The 19494-nt window shown below is 35.3% G+C and overlaps 1 protein-coding gene across 1 annotated transcript; it reads right to left on the bottom strand.

Annotated features, from left to right (window-relative positions):
- Positions 1 to 7923: 7923 nt before the first annotated feature.
- Positions 7924 to 19283, bottom strand: LOC132723215 (mucin-6-like). Its single transcript, XM_060707893.1, has 4 exons — positions 18794 to 19283; positions 17559 to 17628; positions 10008 to 10915; positions 7924 to 8109 (listed from the first exon to the last, which is right to left on the bottom strand). The coding sequence occupies exons 1-3, from the start codon at positions 19112 to 19114 to the stop codon at positions 10011 to 10013; spliced, it is 1296 nt and encodes a 431-aa protein (XP_060563876.1). The 5' UTR covers positions 19115 to 19283; the 3' UTR covers positions 7924 to 8109; positions 10008 to 10010.
- Positions 19284 to 19494: the final 211 nt, after the last annotated feature.

Below are 19494 nucleotides of genomic sequence, written 5' to 3'. Positions count from 1 at the left end.
AAATGTGAAGGACACCAGAAGGGAAATGAACATCAAATAAATTGAAAAGTCATAGTATGTTTCTGGTCAAATACAAGCTGCATTAAAGTACATTGTTACTGGTGACGAAACGTTGGGTTACTATTTAGAACCAGTCAGAAGATTGGAAACAAAATATTGTTTACCAAAACCGGCAGAAGGCCTGCAGCACAAGCAATTGTCATTTATTGCATATTCTTCTCCTGTGATGGTATTGATGCACAAAGTCCGTTGCGAAGGACATAGTGTTATAAGTCGGTATTACTGAGATGTTAAACTAAAAAGCTCAAGGAATGTTATCAGATAAGACGCTTAGGCATGTTCGTCTGCTTCGTGATATTGCTCCATTGTATACATCAAAGTTTGTGAAGCAATTCTTGAAGCCAAAAAGGATTTACGTCTTTTTCTTTTGCCGCACACCAAACTTTTCAGATGTAGCCCCATGCGAATTTTCCCCTATCCTAACAGTTGAAAAGGTAATACTGGTCATCGATACAGGTTCCTACAGACCCTTGGCTTGACCATCCGTCCGTGCCTCAGAGGTCTAGCCAAACCAGCATAACGTGTTGCTTTTTATGAGGATTATAAGATTATAATGTGTATTTAAAGCCGCGGATAATATTTTATGGGCTGTAATGTTCAGTCGAATTATTTTGTGATAATGTATAAAACACATTACATATCGAACAACCGTCGTAATAAAGGATTACATCAAAATCTAAAAAAATATAACAAATAATACTTTCGTGATACCAGGCGCTGGTTGTACATAATGAGAACTTTTGTCGAATATAACGGGAATGTATTATTAATGTACATAATGTATATGAATGTTCTACACTATGTAATCTGAATAGTGCTATTTTGCCAAGTGATTATATTTTTAATCATATAACAGTAACGTCACTTTTTGTTGTCACGTTTTTAGTACTTCAGTAATCATGTATCATTAAAATGTATCCTGATAGACTGAAACAGGTCGGTTCTTGAATAAACCAGTTCACAAACCATCCTGATGTTTGACGTGCTCTCCTCCTGTTTTACATTCTGCTCAAGTGCTATACGTGGCTGGTTTGGCGATCACTGTTATTGTGAGAAAAAAAGAAACATAATTATTCTTTTACAGTCAGATCATTTATGTAAGAAAGAGACAATATTTTGTTATCAAGAATTTAGAATAAGACAAACAAACATAAAGTCTTGTTATGATAATTCTATATTCGATAAAAAAACCCATATTTCAATAATAATTATTTATCTCAAATGCTTTATATTGCTTGTTGTGATATTCAGAAAGCAGAAACAGACAATAACAACGTTAAGTAATTAAATGTAAAATTTGAATGTCTGGAAAAATGGAGGGCATATAAAAATGTTGGAAGAAATAAAGCAATATTAGAATCTTATATCATTATGCAATAAAATCTTGAATTTAACTTTTATTTCAATAAAAAAAAACCACAATAGGATATGTATAATCGAATAAAATGTATACCCAAGGTACAGTTTGCTTGTGCAAAATTAGAAGTAACGATTGTGTCATAAGACATACTGTTTTTTATTTGTTTCTCGTAAAAAAATTAAATTTCAATTGTATAGATAATGTTATGTAGAGATTAAGGATTTTCATTTACAGTTGAAAAGATAAGAAATGTTTAGTGCTCTTTTGCCAATTTAAGAAACAATTACACAAATACAATAATCAAATAAGAAATGATAACCCTTGTCACTTAACCAATATTCATTATTTAAAAATACCGTCTTGATATTCAAATAAAATGGCAATTTTTTGAATTAAAAAACAAAAAAAGTGTTTTATTGAGTTGTGAAACTATTTCATTTGCAGCATAAAATTCCAGAGAATCAGTACTGATATCAATGATGTTTCAGTAAATCTTTATTTTTATGTGAAAAAGTGGCTGAACAAAAAGGTCTAAATTCAATAGAGTTGTGAAACATTGCTTAATTCGCTTGCTTTTGATTCGCCTTGTATACATGTATTAAAGTTTCATTGAATAATTTTACTGGCTTCAGAAATATTGAAGGGAATGCTAATCACATGACATTTTCTTAAAAGAAAATGACAAACTCTTGTCGAGCTGTCTCAAGTGACCTACTGAGAAAGCAGATATTTAATTTCATGTTTCAATTTAACACATGTCCTGTTTTTCAAACTCAAAGAAATAAATCGGAAGAGCATGAATCGATGAGACCTGACGATTTGATTCTTTGATTGCCAACACCAAATACCAGCAAACTATTTGTAAATATAATTCAAACTATTTGTTGATATGATTATGCATAATGTTAATAGTGGACCAATAAAAATATGTCAACGATTCTTTACTGCAAATCATACAATCAAACACATATATTTATCTGGCAAAATATTTCATTTATCAATCATATACACTTGATACGATTTGATGAACATTTAAAACCGTATTTCAATGGCATTCTATGCGTTTATACACACACTCTATTGGCATCTTACATGAGTTAAAAATCTAAACTGTGTCGTATTTTAAAATGACCTTTAAACTATAGGTCTCCAAGCTATGTCACTGGACAATCTATTGCAACAATTACACCACTGTGCAAAGTTGGTTTTAGGAAAATGTGTAACCTCTTACAAAACTACAAAAATAATATAGTACAAGGCAAAATTGCATCACAGCCTAAATCGTGTGATGTTTGACAATGAGTAAATTAAAGCACCGTGAAATAACAATTCAACTTGAGCATCGGGCAGCCAAATTTGTAAGTGCCTAATTTTGCCATCAAATAAACTGCAACTACTGACTAACCCGCAACGAACCCGGACCAATAGGTAGGTGTTGACTCCAAACTGTTACACTGAACGCTTTTCACTTTTGGGTCACTTCTGGAAAAACCAGAGGCAGTCTTTGCGTGGCTTGGATAATATACATGTACATGACCACGCCAACTTATGTTTACAAATAAAATATATTTTTCACTAATAAAATATTGTTCACCTAAAATGTTTTTAAAACATCTTATTTAAAAATTTCATCCACATATACTACAAATATTGTAAAGGTGGAAAGTCCGCCAGCGGAACTACCACCAGGCCTTATTTTACCCCTCCCAGATCTTTGTTATATCACCAAATAAAGTGCAATCTACTCAGACATGATTTTTTTTCGGAAATTGTACAATATAAGGCAAGTTGGTACGTACGGATAACATTTTTATAATCAACTTTCCTTTGTTGTTTTATTGGAAATAAGACGTGTTAAAACATCTTGAGTGAAAAATATCTTATTAGTGAAAAAAATATTTCATTTAATAAAAATAAGTGGGCGTGGTCATGTACATGTATACTATCCAAACCATGCACCGACTGCCTGTGGGAAAAACAGGTGAGGGAATGATGTTAATTTGCACACAAGATATTGTCCTATCCAACATTAGATAGGCAAACTCGGAAATAAAAATATCGCTTGACATGTCAAAATATGAATGAGAGTAACCAACACTACTTTCTTCTTTCACATTGGTTAACCCAAATAGCTAACCATGCAATTTCTGTAGAAACAATATTGTAACTAAATCCACTCGTAATCACATCCTTTGAAATAGTTAATTAAGAACTGAATGATTATGACTGATCTTAAAATTAAGCTAACTAATGTACATTTTACATCAATAAAACGTCTCCTAACTATAACGCCGCCCCCCGCCCTTGTTAATTTCCTTTTCAATATTTAACAATATTTTTCTTTTTTCCTCTCTGATGCTCTTATTTATGGACAAAACAGTGCAAATATCTCATTTTCTATCTAAATTGACCAAGAGATCAATAACCTTTTTTCTTGACTTAAATTCATGCAATACCTTGACCTACTTTTGTGCCGACGTAAATAGTCACAAATACAAATGATCACGTCACGTGTCATTTCCTGATGAGTCTCAGTAAACTTTGAAAATAATTATGGAATCTTTATAAGTATTAAAAAATCGGGTTTGATTCTTTTTGTTGTCAGAAAACGAATGAATCAAAGGTTGGAATTTATTTTTAAAGAAATGCAATAACAACCTTTACTCAAATTATAGATCAAGCAAACAAGATAATGATTTCCAGTTTTTAGTTAAAATGCTTATGTTACTAGAAGCAGATAATATCGAATACGTTACAAGTGTTAAAGCATCGCTAATATAATAAAGTTTTTAATGTAACACGTTTTATGGCACTATTTTTTAAAAGCCTTACGGCAACTTTCAAATGTCACTGGTGGAGGAAGACGTCATCATTTTTTAATATACCGAACCAAAATTTTAATGTAATCTTTCAGGGTGTTCATGACTTTGAAAATCAAGGGTAAAAAATGTTGAGGATCAAACCCAAATATTCAAGGGTCGGCATATTTTGAGAATATTTGATCTAAAGTTATACAAATTATTTATCAACTTGTATCAACCACATGTATAACACATATATCATAAGGAAAAGTATACAATTGTGAAATTTTGTTGTTTTATTTTTTAACATTTTAATTATCACCTCCCCTCACTTTTTTCGTAATGTTAATTTCCCATAGGCCTCTGGGAGTTAGTCTTTCTGTTAATGCAAGTGTACCAGGTGACTAAGAATTTTGTACTGTTACATAGGTAACAGTATTTTTTAACAGTATGAAATTGGTCACGTGTCATCTTCAAAAAAATGAAAAAAATGACTCCCATTCCCTCGATTATTTTATATTTCACGATAGGCTAGGCATCGCCAAAAATAATAGACTCTCTAAATTTATTCTTGTCCCTACAGTAAGTCTTTTCCGTTAGAAATATCGTTTTGGAAAATCAGAAGTAAACTCCGTTTTCAACGAAGTAATTAATGTGAACATTTGTGTCAAACTGGAACATGCAATGATTAAAAGCACAGTTACAATTTAACCAGTGATACGTTACAGATAGAGTTGGTGGACAGACATCTGTAGAATATCATCGTTATTTTGTAAATGCACTTTGTCAAAAACCATGCAAAAATATTCTGGATACAAAAGGATCAGATTTCACAGATCATAACCTTATAAATGGTAAATAAATCACACAGCTTATTGTATGTTTATGACTGGTAGATTAAAGACTTGCTTAAAGAATTAAGAAAAACAGCTTCTCAAGTAGGCCTACAGTACACTTAAAACTTGTAAGGAAAGGACAGTTTAGTTATTGCTACTCTTGGTTTATTTTTTTTACAGTTAGATTTAGTTTACAAATTCAGATCATCACAATTTTTGTTCGGGGTAATAAAATAAATAACACATGGGTTTGTGGGTAACAGTTAAAATATCATCCCTCGTGAAAATACTCGGCTACGCCTCGGGTAACAGTATTTTCCCTCGGGATGATATTTTACTGTTACCCACAAACCCATGTGTTATTATATTTTATTATTTTAATTTTTATTTTTCTACAAATTAAGACATCTTCAACACAGTCAGACCTTTGAACCTAAGCATTGTGTTTTAATATTGATGATGATTCTATCGTTTGCTCCAAGTGAATTAGATTATTATTTTGATGTCTATCAATTGCACTAGGCTGTTAAATTGCTTCCAAAAGTATTCTTTTTTGCTTAACAATGACATTTACAAAACAATTTACATGTCAATCAATTTTTCTAACCAAGTTTCCCTAAATTTTATTTTTTGTTGAGAATGTTTAGTGCCAAAAAATCCTAAGTCAAACTGGCTTTATAAAGCAAAAATGAAGTGCTAGTCAAGAGCACAAAGAAAGTCTTGAATGTTCAATTTTGGCAACATAAAGGCTAAATGGACATCATTTCAAATATGGTGAGAATCTTGAACAATGAAAATTATCAAAACAGTTCCATATTATATTTAACGAAAACATTGTTTTCTGTTTTAATCGCTGGAAAATAAAAAAAGATATTATGATACATAAAGAAAGGCGTCGATAATTAACAATAACTGTACAGGCTGCAAAAAATGATTGAATCTAACCGGTGAAATTACAATTGAAATTTCAATTACTGCAGTGATTTAGGGTTCTCAGGTTGAAACTTCTCCTTCACTAAGTTTGCCCATAATCTTCTTGCTGCCCTCATCTCGGCTATTTCCTAAAACAAAATGACAACAGGTAAAAAATCTCTGTGCGAACACAACACACAAAACTCGCGAACTAAACACTCGCACTATACTCCTTCCTCGCCTCCAAACCATCACAACTCGTACAAGGACCACTCATACTTACTAAATCGGTACCACGTCACACATTAACTTAAATGGTATAAATTTTTTAATAAAATATAATCCAGCATTAAAATTCATTACTTAGGTCCGTTCACATATATAGCCACATTTATTACAATTCTCCTCCACAATTGTAGCTATTATAGATACCACAATTGACACCAAACTGCTCGGCTGCCCAACAATCCGAAATTCCCTACATCGCATCAGACTGAGTCCATTAAAATCCAAGCTATCCACTCTTAACCCTCAACTCCAATAGCAGACTTGAAAGAAATCCGTTGAAAACTTTAATATAAACATGTATATATATTGATATTATTTATAATCGTATAGGCAAAATAAAAAAATAATATCAATGGTGATTTTTATTTTATAAATACAGTATGAAATCGACTTCGATGCAAAACTCGCTGGAACATGTGAGCATATTTAAGTAGCCTATGAAAAATAACTGTAAAATTAACTGTTTGCAATATGTAGAAGCAATATATATAGTCATCAACCAGAAAGTTAAGTAAATAAGCCAGCGTTCGTAAGACAGCAGCGTTCGTAAGACAGCATTTACCAAAATCCATGTTTTCCGAATTCATAAACGCTTCTTGAATGTCAACAATAATTTTGTTTGTTACAATCTTCAGATTATTTTCGTTTCTTTGGATTCAATTTTTTTAGTTAAAGGCCTATTATCACCATAGGGAACATGTTACAGCATCGTGCTGAAGACATGTAAAACTAGATTCCGGATCCAGTTCCTTACAAGCAAGGCACAACGTCTTTTAGAATCTAAACTACTTGAAGTATGTTCTGGATACCTCTCTTCCCCATAAATAATCCTTCATCTTGAAAATTCTATACTGTATCCGGAAAACGAGATACTGTAACACGTTCCCTACGGTGATTATGCCTAATATAAGAAATGCTCTTTTTCAAAAATTTCTAATTTTAATGTAATTTTGATTTAAAGTTAATTATTGGCAAATTACCTGAACAAGCTTTTTCATACGTTCCATTGTTTGCACAGTTATAGTGAATAGGTACTTAGTATGGAAGTCAAAATACTTGTTTGATTACATTTTGCTGCTTTTGTGTTATTTTCCATATTTATCGCAACACGCATAATTATAATATTTTTTTTAAATATCATAAAATACAACTTTTCCCTTGGTTAAAAAGTAAGCATTAATTTGTTTCTGAGGCATAGTGTCATTTAAACTTGTGAATTTGTATAAGTCATAACTGAGCTAATGGAAGCCAAGTCGTTGAGTTTTTAAAAAAGTATCGCGGGTTATTATGGCGGCTGACACGTGCCATTCGTATTTTTGTCTCAGCGAAAAGTCGAAATTTAATAAGTTAAAATGGTAGGGGCGCGGAGCGAAAACACGCTTTTTAGCGAGGGCGCGGGGCGAAGTTTAATAAATAAAACTTTGCCGCGCGCCCCCGCTTATAAGCGTGATTTCGTCCCGAGACCCCGTTAACTTGTTAATTCGGCGAGGTCGCGGGGCGAAAACACAAATGGCACAAATCAGCCACCATAGGTTATGCTAACATACAAACACTTAATCCATGCTAGTTAGTGTCAAAAAGTGCGTAATTACTTTCACCACTTTTTACATATTTCGATATATTTTGGTATTACGTGTATCAATAGGAACAAACAGCCTACCGTCGCAGTTTTCTAGCGAGGCTGCTAAGGCATTTTGCTTCCATAGTGCGTTGATTTTAACAAGACTTGAACTGTGTCCTGCACATCCAGTTTGTGATTGGTCTCGTTTTGCATTCTGTACAACAAACAAGACCTGAAACGACGTGTAATCTGCACTTGGTGTGATCCACTCACTGAGGTCTGATGGACAAACTGTAATGATAAAGAACATTTGGAATAAAGAAATATAAAAATTTGATAAAATATTAATATTAATTTTTACTTTATACTTTTTTAGCATTCAAAATTTCTAACGTCATTGCGCAGGTCATTTATAAGTCTGGCCCCGTACCAAAAAAAAAAAAAAAAAAAAAAAAAAAAAAAAAAAAAAAAAAAAAAAAAAAAAAAAATAGCAAGACAAAGCAAAGGAAATAAGCTGTATTATATCTTGAAGTTTACCTCATCCTGCTAGGTAAAGATTTCCACACACTACTGCGTTTCACTCTACTTAAAATGTCTCGTCAATATTTCCTTACACTACTTGGTTAAGCCTCCGCAAATTGCTGGGTAAAGCTTTTAGCAGCTTTCCGCAAATTGCTGGGTCAAGCTTTCGCATCTTTCCGCAAATTGCTGGGTCAAGCTTTCCGCACACTGTTTGGCTAAGCTTTCCGCAATTTGCTGGGCCAAGCTTTCCGCACACTGATGGGTTAAGCTTTCCGCAAATTGTTAGGTCCAGCCTTCCTTCAAACTGCTTGGTTACGTTTTCCACACACTCACACATTTGCTTCGTCAATGCTATGGTTTTATTGTTTTTCCCAAATTATTACCCTTAATATAGTCTTCCCAGAGTGTGACTGCTTAATGTTTGAACTCATATCAAATGTATGCATATATTCGGAAAACTTTTGGTCAAAAGTCTGAATGAGCGAGTACTAGATAACATTCAGTATTCCGCCTGCTTATCATGCGTGTAATTACTTATAAATACTTTTAACGGCTCTAAAATAAAATAGAGAAATCACAAAGCCCAACACATCAAAATTGAAATTGTTTCAGGCTCGGTTTGATTGAGCCTGTTCATGGACGGTACTTGAAATTGCAAGTTACCGTCCACGCCCCCTAGCACCGACGAAAATAGCTTAAATTTTGAATTTGAAACATCCGCAGATGTTTCATATCAGCGGTTATCATGGTAACTTTCATTATGTGACACGTAGTGCCATTCCATAAAAACGGCGTATGGTCCCCAAGTAAAGAGAATGCTTTCCCTAAACGAGAAACAATGGGCGGAAACTAAATAAAAATAGATTTTGAAAAGGGGATCTGAGGTTATGAAGCCGGCATATCACAGCATAAGACGTTTCAAAAAGACAAATTTAAAAAGCAGGCAACATATGCCTAAGGCGTGATTATACAGTATTCAAGGAGATATAACTGAACCACCCAAGTTGAAAATGGCCAAATAGAAAGAAACTAAAAGTACCACATAACATGTATACACAACAATAATGTCGTGCTGAACATCTTCAAACCTCAACAAAACCTTTCAACAATTCCAAGGTGGAAAACAAACGAATGATCAGGTGAGGCCTAAAAAGAAATTGACTTGTTAGTGTCACCTTACGCATCTGAAAAATATCCCTCAAAATACCATTTTAGGTCTGTAAATAAATAAATAAAAATAAAAAAATATCGAACTTCATATTTTAGAAGTACATTACGGGCGGGTTTTCATGCTGCACAGTAACAAAAACGTCGAGAGGCAGAAATGTTACGTCGAAGAGTTAAAAAGGATGTTTTTGTGTCATCCGGGGACATTATCGAAGGTTTCAATGTCAACCATCTGACAAGGGCCCACGGATGATTCTCAAGGACAACAGGGTATGAACATTTTCTTTGGGTTTAGATTTTCAGAACTGAACATGATTTATAGAAAATCCGATAAACCCTGACTTTTCCTGGAGAGCATGTTACCCTTACACTTGTAACAACAGTATTTTTTTAGGCCTGAAAAAGTGTACCACGCATATTTTTGTGAATTTGTGTATTTTTTTGAATATATGCCATACTGGCACTCATATTATAAGAACGTAATGAAGCATTTTAATTACCTGTTACAGGCGTAGCATATGTTGTTGTTGTAGCTGGCAGAGTTGTTGTTGTTGTTGTTGAAGACGGTGGTGTTGTTGTTGTAGGAGATGGTGGTGGTGTTGTAGTTGTAGGAGATGGTGGTGTTGTTGTTGTAGGAGATGGTGGTGTTGTTGTTGTAGGAGATGGTGGTGTTGTTGTTGTAGGAGGTAGTGGTGTTGTTGTTGTAGGAGATGGTGGTGTTGTTGTTGTAGGAGATGGTGGTGTGTTGTTGTTGAAGGAGATGGTGGTGTTGTTGTTGTAGGAGATGGTGGTGTTGTTGTTGTAGGAGATGGTGGTGTTGTTGTTGTAGGAGATGGTGGTGGTGTTGTAGTTGTAGCAGATGGTGGTGTTGTTGTTGTAGGAGATGGTGTTGTTGTTGTTGTAGGAGATGGTGGTGTTGTTGTTGTAGGAGATGGTGTTGTTGTTGTTGTTGTTGTAGGAGATGGTGGTGTTGTTGTTGTAGGAGATGGTGGTGTTGTTGATGTAGGAGATGGTGCACCTGTTGTTGTTATTGTTGTAACAGCCATTGTTGTTGCGGTGGATACTGTTGTTGGTGAAGGAGTTGATGTTGTTGTTGAAAAAGATGGTGTTTGTGCACATGTTGTTGCGGCGGTAGATATTGTTACTCCAACCGTTGTTGTTGTGGAAAATGTTGTTTCTACAACTGTCGTTGTTTCTTCAGTCGTCGGACCTGGTGTGACTGTTGCTGTTGAACTTGATTGTAAAACACAAGACGGGAGGTAACTCCAGTAACCGTCGTTGTTGCACGTGACCTCTTGAACTCCGTTAATTTCTCTATATCCATCTTGACATTTGATCCGTGCCTTTGCATTTACATGACGCACATTTCCGTAGGCAATTCCATTATCAAAATAAAACGCCTGACACTCTGCAATAATGAAAGAAAGAAAAACAATGAGTGTACTTAAATGGTATTTTTTGTTTTGAAACTTTCATTTAGAAAAGTACATTTGTAATATTTACTTAAGGCAATTTTCAACGCATTGGCATAACACATACAAAAATGGTTCATTTATTATGAAACAAAAATATACAGAAATGTTTAGAGAATAGTCTTTTGTTCTTAACAAAACTAAATGACGTCATAAATTTGCATGTTAACAAAGAATCGATTATCATTTGGTATGTGAGAAGTTAGCAGTGAACAGTGAGCTAAGCAAAAAGGCATTTCAATTTATATAGGGAAGGTAATGATCTGCTGTAATGCTCAGCTGTATTGGGCATCCAGCAGGGCATTCCTAAATATAGTGTAAAAAAAGCTCTGCTGCAATACTCAGCTGTCTTGGCAATCTAGCAGAGCATTCCTAGCTTTAGTGAAAAAATGCTCTGCTGGAACGCTCAGCTGGCTAGGCAATCTAGCAGTGCATTACTAAATATAGTGTTAAAATGCTCTGCTGGAATGCTAAAGCTGGCTAGGCAATCTAGCAGGACATTACTAAATTATAGGTACAAATGCATATTCTGGAATGCTAAGCTGGCTAGGCAATCTAGCAGGACATTACTAAAATATAGTTAACAAATGCTATTCTGGAATGCTAAGCTGGCTAGGCAATCTAGCAGGTATTACATAAATATAGTGTAAAAATGCTCTGCTGGAATGCTAAGCTGCTAGGCAATCTAGCAGAGCATTCCTAAATATAGTGAAAAAATGCTCTGCTGGAATGCTAAGCTGGCTAGGCAATCTAGCAGAGCATTACTAAATACAGTGTAAAAATGCTCTGCTGGAATGCTAAGGTGGCTAGGCAATCTTAGCAGAGCATTACTAAATATAGTGAACAAATGCTTTTCTGGAATGCTAAGCTGGCTAGGCAATCTAGCAGGGCATTACCCAAATATAATGTAAAAGATGCTCTGCTTGAATGCTAAGCTGGCTAGGCAATCTAGCAGAGCATTCCCTAAATATAGTGAAAAAAACCTCTGCTGGAATGCTAAAGCTGGCTAGGCAATCTAGCAGGGCATTGCTAAATATAGTGTAAAAATGCTCTGGTGGAATGCTAAGCTGCTAGGCAATCTAGCAGAGCATTACGAAATAACGTTGTAAAACATGCTCTGCTGGAATGCTAAGCTGGCTAGGCAATCTAGAAACGCATTACTAAATAAAGTGTTAAAATACTATGCAGGAATGCTCAGCTGGCTAGGCACTTATAGCAGAGCATTCCTAAATATAGTGAAAAAAAATGCTCTGCTGGAATGCTAAGCTGGCTAGGCAATCAAGCAGAGCATTACTAAATACAGTGTAAAAAATGCTCTGCTGGAATGCTAAGCTGGCTAGGCAATCTAGCAGGACATTACTAAATACAGTGTAAAAATGCTCTGCTGAATGCTAAGCTGGCTAGGCAATCTAGCAGAGCATTACTAAATATAGTGAACAATTGCTTTTCTGGAAAACTGCTAAGCTGGCTAGGCAATCTAGCAGGGCATAACTAAATATAGTGTAAAAATGCTCTGCTGGAATGCTAAGCTGGCTAGGCAAATATAGCAGGGCATTGCTAAATATAGTGTAAAAATGCTCTGCTGGAATGCTAAGCTGCTAGGCAATCTAGCAGAGCATTAACGAAATATAGTGTAAAAAATGCTCTGCTGGGAATGACTATAAAGCTGGCTTAGGCAATCTAGCAGGGCATTACTAAATAAAGTGTTAAAATGCTCTGCAGGAATGCTCAGCTGGCTAGGCACTATAGCAGAGCATTCCTTAATACAGTGAAAAAATGCTCTGGGTGGAATGCTCAGCTGGCTAGGCAATCTTAGCAGAGAATTACTAGATATAGTTTAAAAAATGCTCTGCTGGAATGCTCAGCTGGCTAGGCACTACAGCAGAGCATTCCTTAATATAGTGAAAAATTGCTCTGGTGAATGCTAAGCTGGCTAGGCAATCTAGCAGGGCATTACTAAATGGTGTAAAAAATGCTCTGGTGAAATGCTAAGCTGGCTAGGCAATCTAGCAGGGCATTCCGAAATATAGTTAAAAAATGCTCTGGTGGAATGCTCAGTTGGCAGACTAATTCTGAGTTCCAGGATTTATTGTTGCCAAAGTTTTATTGACATTTTCGAGTTCTAGGCAATCCTGAGGCACTCGCAGACTTTCAGGTATTTCGGTGCCAATAGAAATAATGATATTTTGACTTCTAAGGACCTGTAAGCAGACTATTTCATTGCCCTGCGACTTTTTGAAGGACACTCGCAGACTTTCAGGAATTTTTGGTGGCCAATGCTGATTTTGACAATTAAGACTTCTAAGGACCCTCAAGAGTCCATTTTGGTCATCTGCGCACTGATTCTTGGACACTCGCAGACTTTCAAAATGGTTGGTGCCAATGGAAATAATCATATTTTTGACTTCTATGAAACATTTAAGAGCCCATTTTCATTAGCCTTGCAGCGTATTGTTGGACACTCGCAGACTTTCAGGAAAAGTTTGGGTGCCAATAGAGATGATGGCAATTTTTACTTCTAGGAACCCGCCAGAGTCCATTTTTATGGTCTGCGACTGATTCTGGGACATTCGCAGACTTTCAGGAATCTCTGGTGCCAATGAAGATAATGACATTTTTGACTTCTAGCGACCAACCAGAGTTCATTTCGCTGGTCTGCGACTGATTTTGGGACACTTGCAGACTTTCAGGAATTTTGATGGCCAATGGAGATAATGACATTTTTGACTTTTAGGGAACCGCAAGAGTACATTTCTTGGGTCTGCGACTGATTTCTTGCGACTCGCAGACTTTCAGGATGTTTAGTGCCATTGCAGATCATGACTATTTTTACTTTTAAGGACCCCTTAGTCATAAGCAGAGCATTTTTACCCCTAAAAATGTCATTATCTGCATTAGCACCAAAAATTCTTGAAAGTCTGCAAGTGCCCAAAAATCAGTCGCAGACCAAAACGAAATAGACTTCTGGATGGTCAACAATGTCATAAATTGTAATTATCTCTATTGGCACCAACAATTCCCTGAAAGTCTGTGACTGTCAAAGATTAAGTCGCAGACCAAAAAAAATGGACCCTGGATGTCCCTAGAAGTAAAAAATGTCATTATCTGCCTTGACATAAAAAATTCCTGAAAGTCTGTGAGTGCCTCAGAATCAGTCGCAGAGCCAAAAAAATGGATTCAGAAAGGTCCCAATAAGTCAGAAATATCATTTTCTGGCATTGACACCAAAATTCCTGAAAAGTCTGCGAGCGACTCAGAATCAGTCGCAGACCAACGAAAATAGACTCAGGAGGGTCCTTTTGAAAAGTAAAAATGTCATTATCTCCATTGGCACCGAACATTTCTGAAAGTCTGCGAGTGTTCCAGAAACATTCGCAGACCAACGAAATGGACTCTGGATGGTCCTAAAAATTCACAAATGTCATTTATCTGCATTTAACACCAAAAATTCCTGAAAGTCTGCCCGATCGTCCCAGAATCAGTCGGAGAACCTAAGAAAAAGACACTAAAGGGTCCGTAGAAGTAGAAAATGTCATTATCTGCATTGGCACTAAATATTTAGAAAGTCTACGAGTGCCAAATAATCAGATGCAGACCAACGACATTTATACTTTATTTAAGAATGCCCTGCTAGTTTGCCTAGACAGCCTCAGCATTCCAGCAGAACATTTTTACACTAATTTTTCAGAATGCTTTGCTGGATTGCCTAGCCAGCTGAGCATTTTTAACACTATATTTAGGAATCCCTGCTAGATTGCTTAGCTAGCAGAGCATACCAGCAGAGCATTTTTTCGCACTATATTTTGGAACGCTCTGCTAGATTGCTTAGGGCCAGCTGAGCTTGCCAGCAGAGCATTTTTTTTACACTATATTTAGGAATGCTCTGCTGGATTGGCCTAGCAAGCTGAGCATTTTTAACACTATATTTAGGAATTGCCACTTCTAGATTGCCTAGCCAGCTGAGCAATTCAGCAGAGCATTTTTACCACTTCATTTTGGAATGTCCCGCTAGATTGCTTAGCCAGCTGAGCATAACAGCTAAGCATTTTTACACTATATTTAAGGAATGCCTGCTAGATTGCCTAGCCAGCTGTTGCCATACCAGCAGATCATGTTTACACTATAGTTTGGAATGCTCCGCTAGATTGCTTACCAAGCTGAGCATAACAACAGAGCATTTTTACACTAAATATTGGAATGTCCCGCTAGATTGCTTAGCCAGCGCTGAGCATAACAGCAGAGCATTTTTACACTATATTTTGGAATGCCCCACTAGATTGCTTAGCAGCTGAGCCATAACAGCAGAGCTTTTACACTATATTTTGGAATGCCCCGCTAGATTGCTTAGCCAGCTGAGTAAAACAGCAGAGTTTTTTTACACTATATTTAGGAATGCCCTGCTAGATTGCCTAGCCAGCTGAGCATACCAGCAGAGCATTTTTACACTATATTTGGGAATGCCCCGCTAGATTGCTTTGCCAGCTGAGCATAACAGCAAGAGCATTTTACCACTATATTTTGGAATGCCCCACTAGATTGCTTAGCCAGCTGAGCATAACAGCAGAGCTTTTTACACTATATTTTGGAATGCCCCGCTAGATTGCTTAGCCAGCTGAGTATAACAACAGAGTATTTTCTACACTATATTTAGGAATGCCCTGCTAGATTGCCTAGCCAGCTGAGCAAACCAGCAGACCATTTTTACGCTATATTTGGGAAATGTCCCGCTAGATTGCTTAGCCAGCTGAGTATAACAGCAGGGTATTTTTACACTTTATTTAGGAATGCCCTGCTAGATTGCCTAGCCAGCTGAGCATACCAGCAGAGCATTTTTACACTATATTAAGTAATGGCCTGCTAAATTGCTTACCCAGCTGAGCATACCAGCAAAGCATTTCTACACTTTATTTTGGAATGCTCTGCTAGATTGTTTACCCAGCTGAGCAGCATAACAGCAGATCATTGATTTCCCTATATAAATCGTAATGCCTTTTTGCTTAGCTCACTGTTAACTGCTAACTTCTCACATACTATCATTTGTATTGTACATCAGGATTGTTCAAGCGATGTCCGAAGAACGCAAATTCCCATTTCCGTCATTTATGTTTTTAACGGATCTCTTTCGAGAATGCTTTATAAGTTGCTGTCATTAAAATTTAAATTTAATAGGTGTACAAATTATTACAGCTCTATAGAACAAACAATGGTTTATACAGCTATGACATGTTGTTAAAATCTAGGTACAACGTTGAACTTATGATGCAAAATATTATAGAATTTACTATTTCTGTCTACCGCGTTACTAACGGAATACTAGTTCTAATTATAATTACGTATATTTTGACATGTAAGCTGTCATTTCCGTTAATAGCACGCGCCTTGTGCTAGGTTACTTGTACACTTGAAATGTTTTCACTAATTACTAAAACATTATTTGAATTGAATCTGAATGCTAAAGCGGTGTCATGGTACGTGACAAAAAAAACAAAAAAAAAAAACAAAAACATATTTCACTATATTACAATATATTGTAATATTGTCGCAGAAAAAGAATTGATATTGTGCCATGTCGTATTTTCGCTGCGCGGGGCGCCAGGCGAAAGCACACAAACACGACGTCACCAATGTGTTGTACCCTCGTGTCGTCGTATGGCGCTTCTAGTTTTCTTACGTTATGCGACTCTTCATTCTTGACGTTGTGAATAAAGCGGTCATTTACATACGCATTTACAGCACGCGAAAACTTAAAACCATATTGGAGTATATACTAAGGTACGACAATTGTCATATAATAAGACGGTTCTTATTAACGCTGTGGGTACAGCTCGGCCGCGTAAACTTGCCATTTTGTTAATAATTCATTTTGTAAATATTTATTTATTTACTTCTTTATCTTTCATTAATAAAAAATGAATGAAAACATGCGCAAAGACGCTTGAAAGACCAATCTCAAACGTCTTGATGATACGGTCTCCGATTTTCGACGGTCACCGGTATTAATAGACCTTCCAATATTCGATATTCTTGATGCAAACGGTTTTGAAACAATTTTGAAAAAAGTTTAATAAAATATCTTTAAATTATTAAAACTTTCCCCCTCAGGAAACCTTCAGTTTGTTTGCATGTCGAGTCATACTGACAAAAAAGTCTTGATAAATGCATTGTAGAAAGCAACAACACGCACAGCTTTAAAGTGGATGGGTCAACAATGGGCACAATTCCAAGAAGTTTTTTCAAATATCAGTAAAAACAATAAAAACGTGTCATTTGGAAATTCTGATAAAAACTGTTGCTAGTAAAAATGTTGATATAATTCTAAGTGATTTAAAATGAGAATTATATGATAAATAATAAAATTTTGTTCTAAAACATTTTATTATCTACTAAATAAGTATAATTAATTTATAAAATATCGGATCATGTATCTCAAACTTGCTAACAACTTCTATATATAGTTCTTCCGTGGTGTGTTGTTAAGTCTGATACTAAATTCTTTCAATTTAATTATTCAATATAATTTACAGACCCTTTCATTATAGACCAATTCCCTTTAGACATACTATTTCTGTAGAAACCTACCTTTGATTAGGCAGTGTCCATTGTTCAAACTACACACTTGTCCATTGTTGCAAGAGCATACTGATGCAATCTGATAAAAGATGGAAAAGAATGTATATATACATAAGCAGTAATATATACAACAAGAATCGATTTAGTATAAAACAAATATAAAATCATAATTCTATAATTATCGCACTGTCTCATCTTTCAAAATTGATGAAATCATTTGAAGGCATTGAATTTCTCTAATTGAATATTTGTTTCATTTAATACGAGATAATGCGACATGACACGAGAGTTTAAGGTTATTCAATGTCCCTACTCAATAGCTACAAATTTTAAAAACAATATTTGACAAAACATTAAAGGCCTAGATCATGTATGCTTATAATTTCATAAGTAGGGGCTTTATGTAAACTATTTAAATACTTTCCCCCGGCTTAAAAATTTTAATAGAGAATTGATATACAAACTTTTTTGGACATTTCTAAAACAAAAAAAAAAGGGAAGGTTTTTAGTCGAGCCTTTCATGTTTTTCGCGCCGAGCCTGATAAATTTTATAATATCAGACACTTGTTAAGTATTCTATTTATCATGTTTTCAGTTTAGAAAACAAAATACTAGACATATTACACTAATATTACACATAATTTCTGAATATGCAGCTATCAGACTCAAATGCCCCTCACCGCCCCCTCAACGCCCTCCTCACCGCCCCCTCACCGCCCCTCGTCGCTGACTCGTGTGGAAATATGATATAGTCCGTCACATTTTAAGAAAAGATGGACAGCGTCGTACTAAACCAGAATTGTTTCTTTACTACATGATGTTGACAATTTGGGACAAGCTGGTCATTTCTGGTTTCGTTTTGAAAATGATTGGTTAAATTGCGTAGTGGTCACTTTCTTATTACTTATACAATATTTGTCGTTTAATAAAAGTAAGATCACAAAATTCATACATTCGGCTTTCTTTTTTCACAACTGGAATTAAGTAGTTTGGAAACATAGAATTGTTATGTTGCTTTGATTTATTTATTCATTTATTTATTTTTATTTATATATTTATTTATTTCATTTTAATAGAGTACTTTCATTCTACATCTCAATTAATTTGCATTGACTTTAGTAAATAATACTATTTTTATCTTAAGTTGATAATACATGTATTACTTTTTGTCTTATGTTATTAAACAATACTAATTAAAATTATTTGCGCTTGAAAACATTTTTATTCTTTAACGATTTCATTACCTCTTGGAGATTCAAATCCCTTCGAAAAATGAACGCGCACGTGCCCCCTTTTTCATCTTTATTGTTGAAATCCTCATTAAAATACAACCCACATCGGCGAAGCCGCATATCGTACCCTAAAAATTCACAAGCACTTCTCAAAGCACATTCCTTAATACACTGTTGAATAGAAAGTTTCATAAAGTAAAGTGCCTCTTTTCTTGATTCTAAACAAGTCGACCATAAGATGTTTTTAAAATTTCCAAAGTTTTCGGCATGAGTAAATCTCGAACATATAGAAGCATAAACGATTGTCCAAAGAACTGGCAATAGGCATTCCATCACGGTTAGTGATCCTTTTTACGCATTTCCGCATTTCATTCGAAGCTATTTTTATTTCGTTATAAGATTTAAACCTAGAAAAGTTTCTTTCCGTCTTCAGTCAGTCATAATGGACAACAAACATTCCGTTCGGAAGACTTCGCCAATTATGCATAACTTAACCAAAGTACGCAAAAGTGCACATGCACTTACTTCAAGTATGTAACCATATACAATTTTAATTATCAAATCATTTCCGTGCCATGATTCGCGGGAATGGAATATAGTGTACACAACGAACAACAGGCTCTTTCTGATTGGCAAAAACCGATTTACATTCCCTGCCACACAGAGTGTAACCTGACAGGTTTCAGTTTAACTCATTAGATACAAAACTTAGT

Source organism: Ruditapes philippinarum, unplaced genomic scaffold (assembly GCF_026571515.1).
Source record: "Ruditapes philippinarum isolate M1 unplaced genomic scaffold, ASM2657151v2 ctg8216_1_1_1_1, whole genome shotgun sequence".
Lineage (NCBI taxonomy): Eukaryota > Metazoa > Mollusca > Bivalvia > Venerida > Veneridae > Ruditapes > Ruditapes philippinarum.
This window is presented reverse-complemented; position numbering and strand designations above follow the sequence as displayed.

Bases quoted from the DNA above. Each gene is read 5' to 3' on its own strand.
- LOC132723215 (XM_060707893.1), bottom strand. From the start codon at position 19,114: ATGGAATGCCTATTGCCAGTTCTTTGGACAATCGTTTATGCTTCTATA. The intron at 17,629-18,793 runs GTAATGAAATCG...ATCTTTTATCAG, and splicing joins GGGATTTGAATCTCCAAGAG to ATTGCATCAGTATGCTCTTG. The intron at 10,916-17,558 runs GTAGGTTTCTAC...TCATTATTGCAG, and splicing joins TGGACACTGCCTAATCAAAG to AGTGTCAGGCGTTTTATTTT.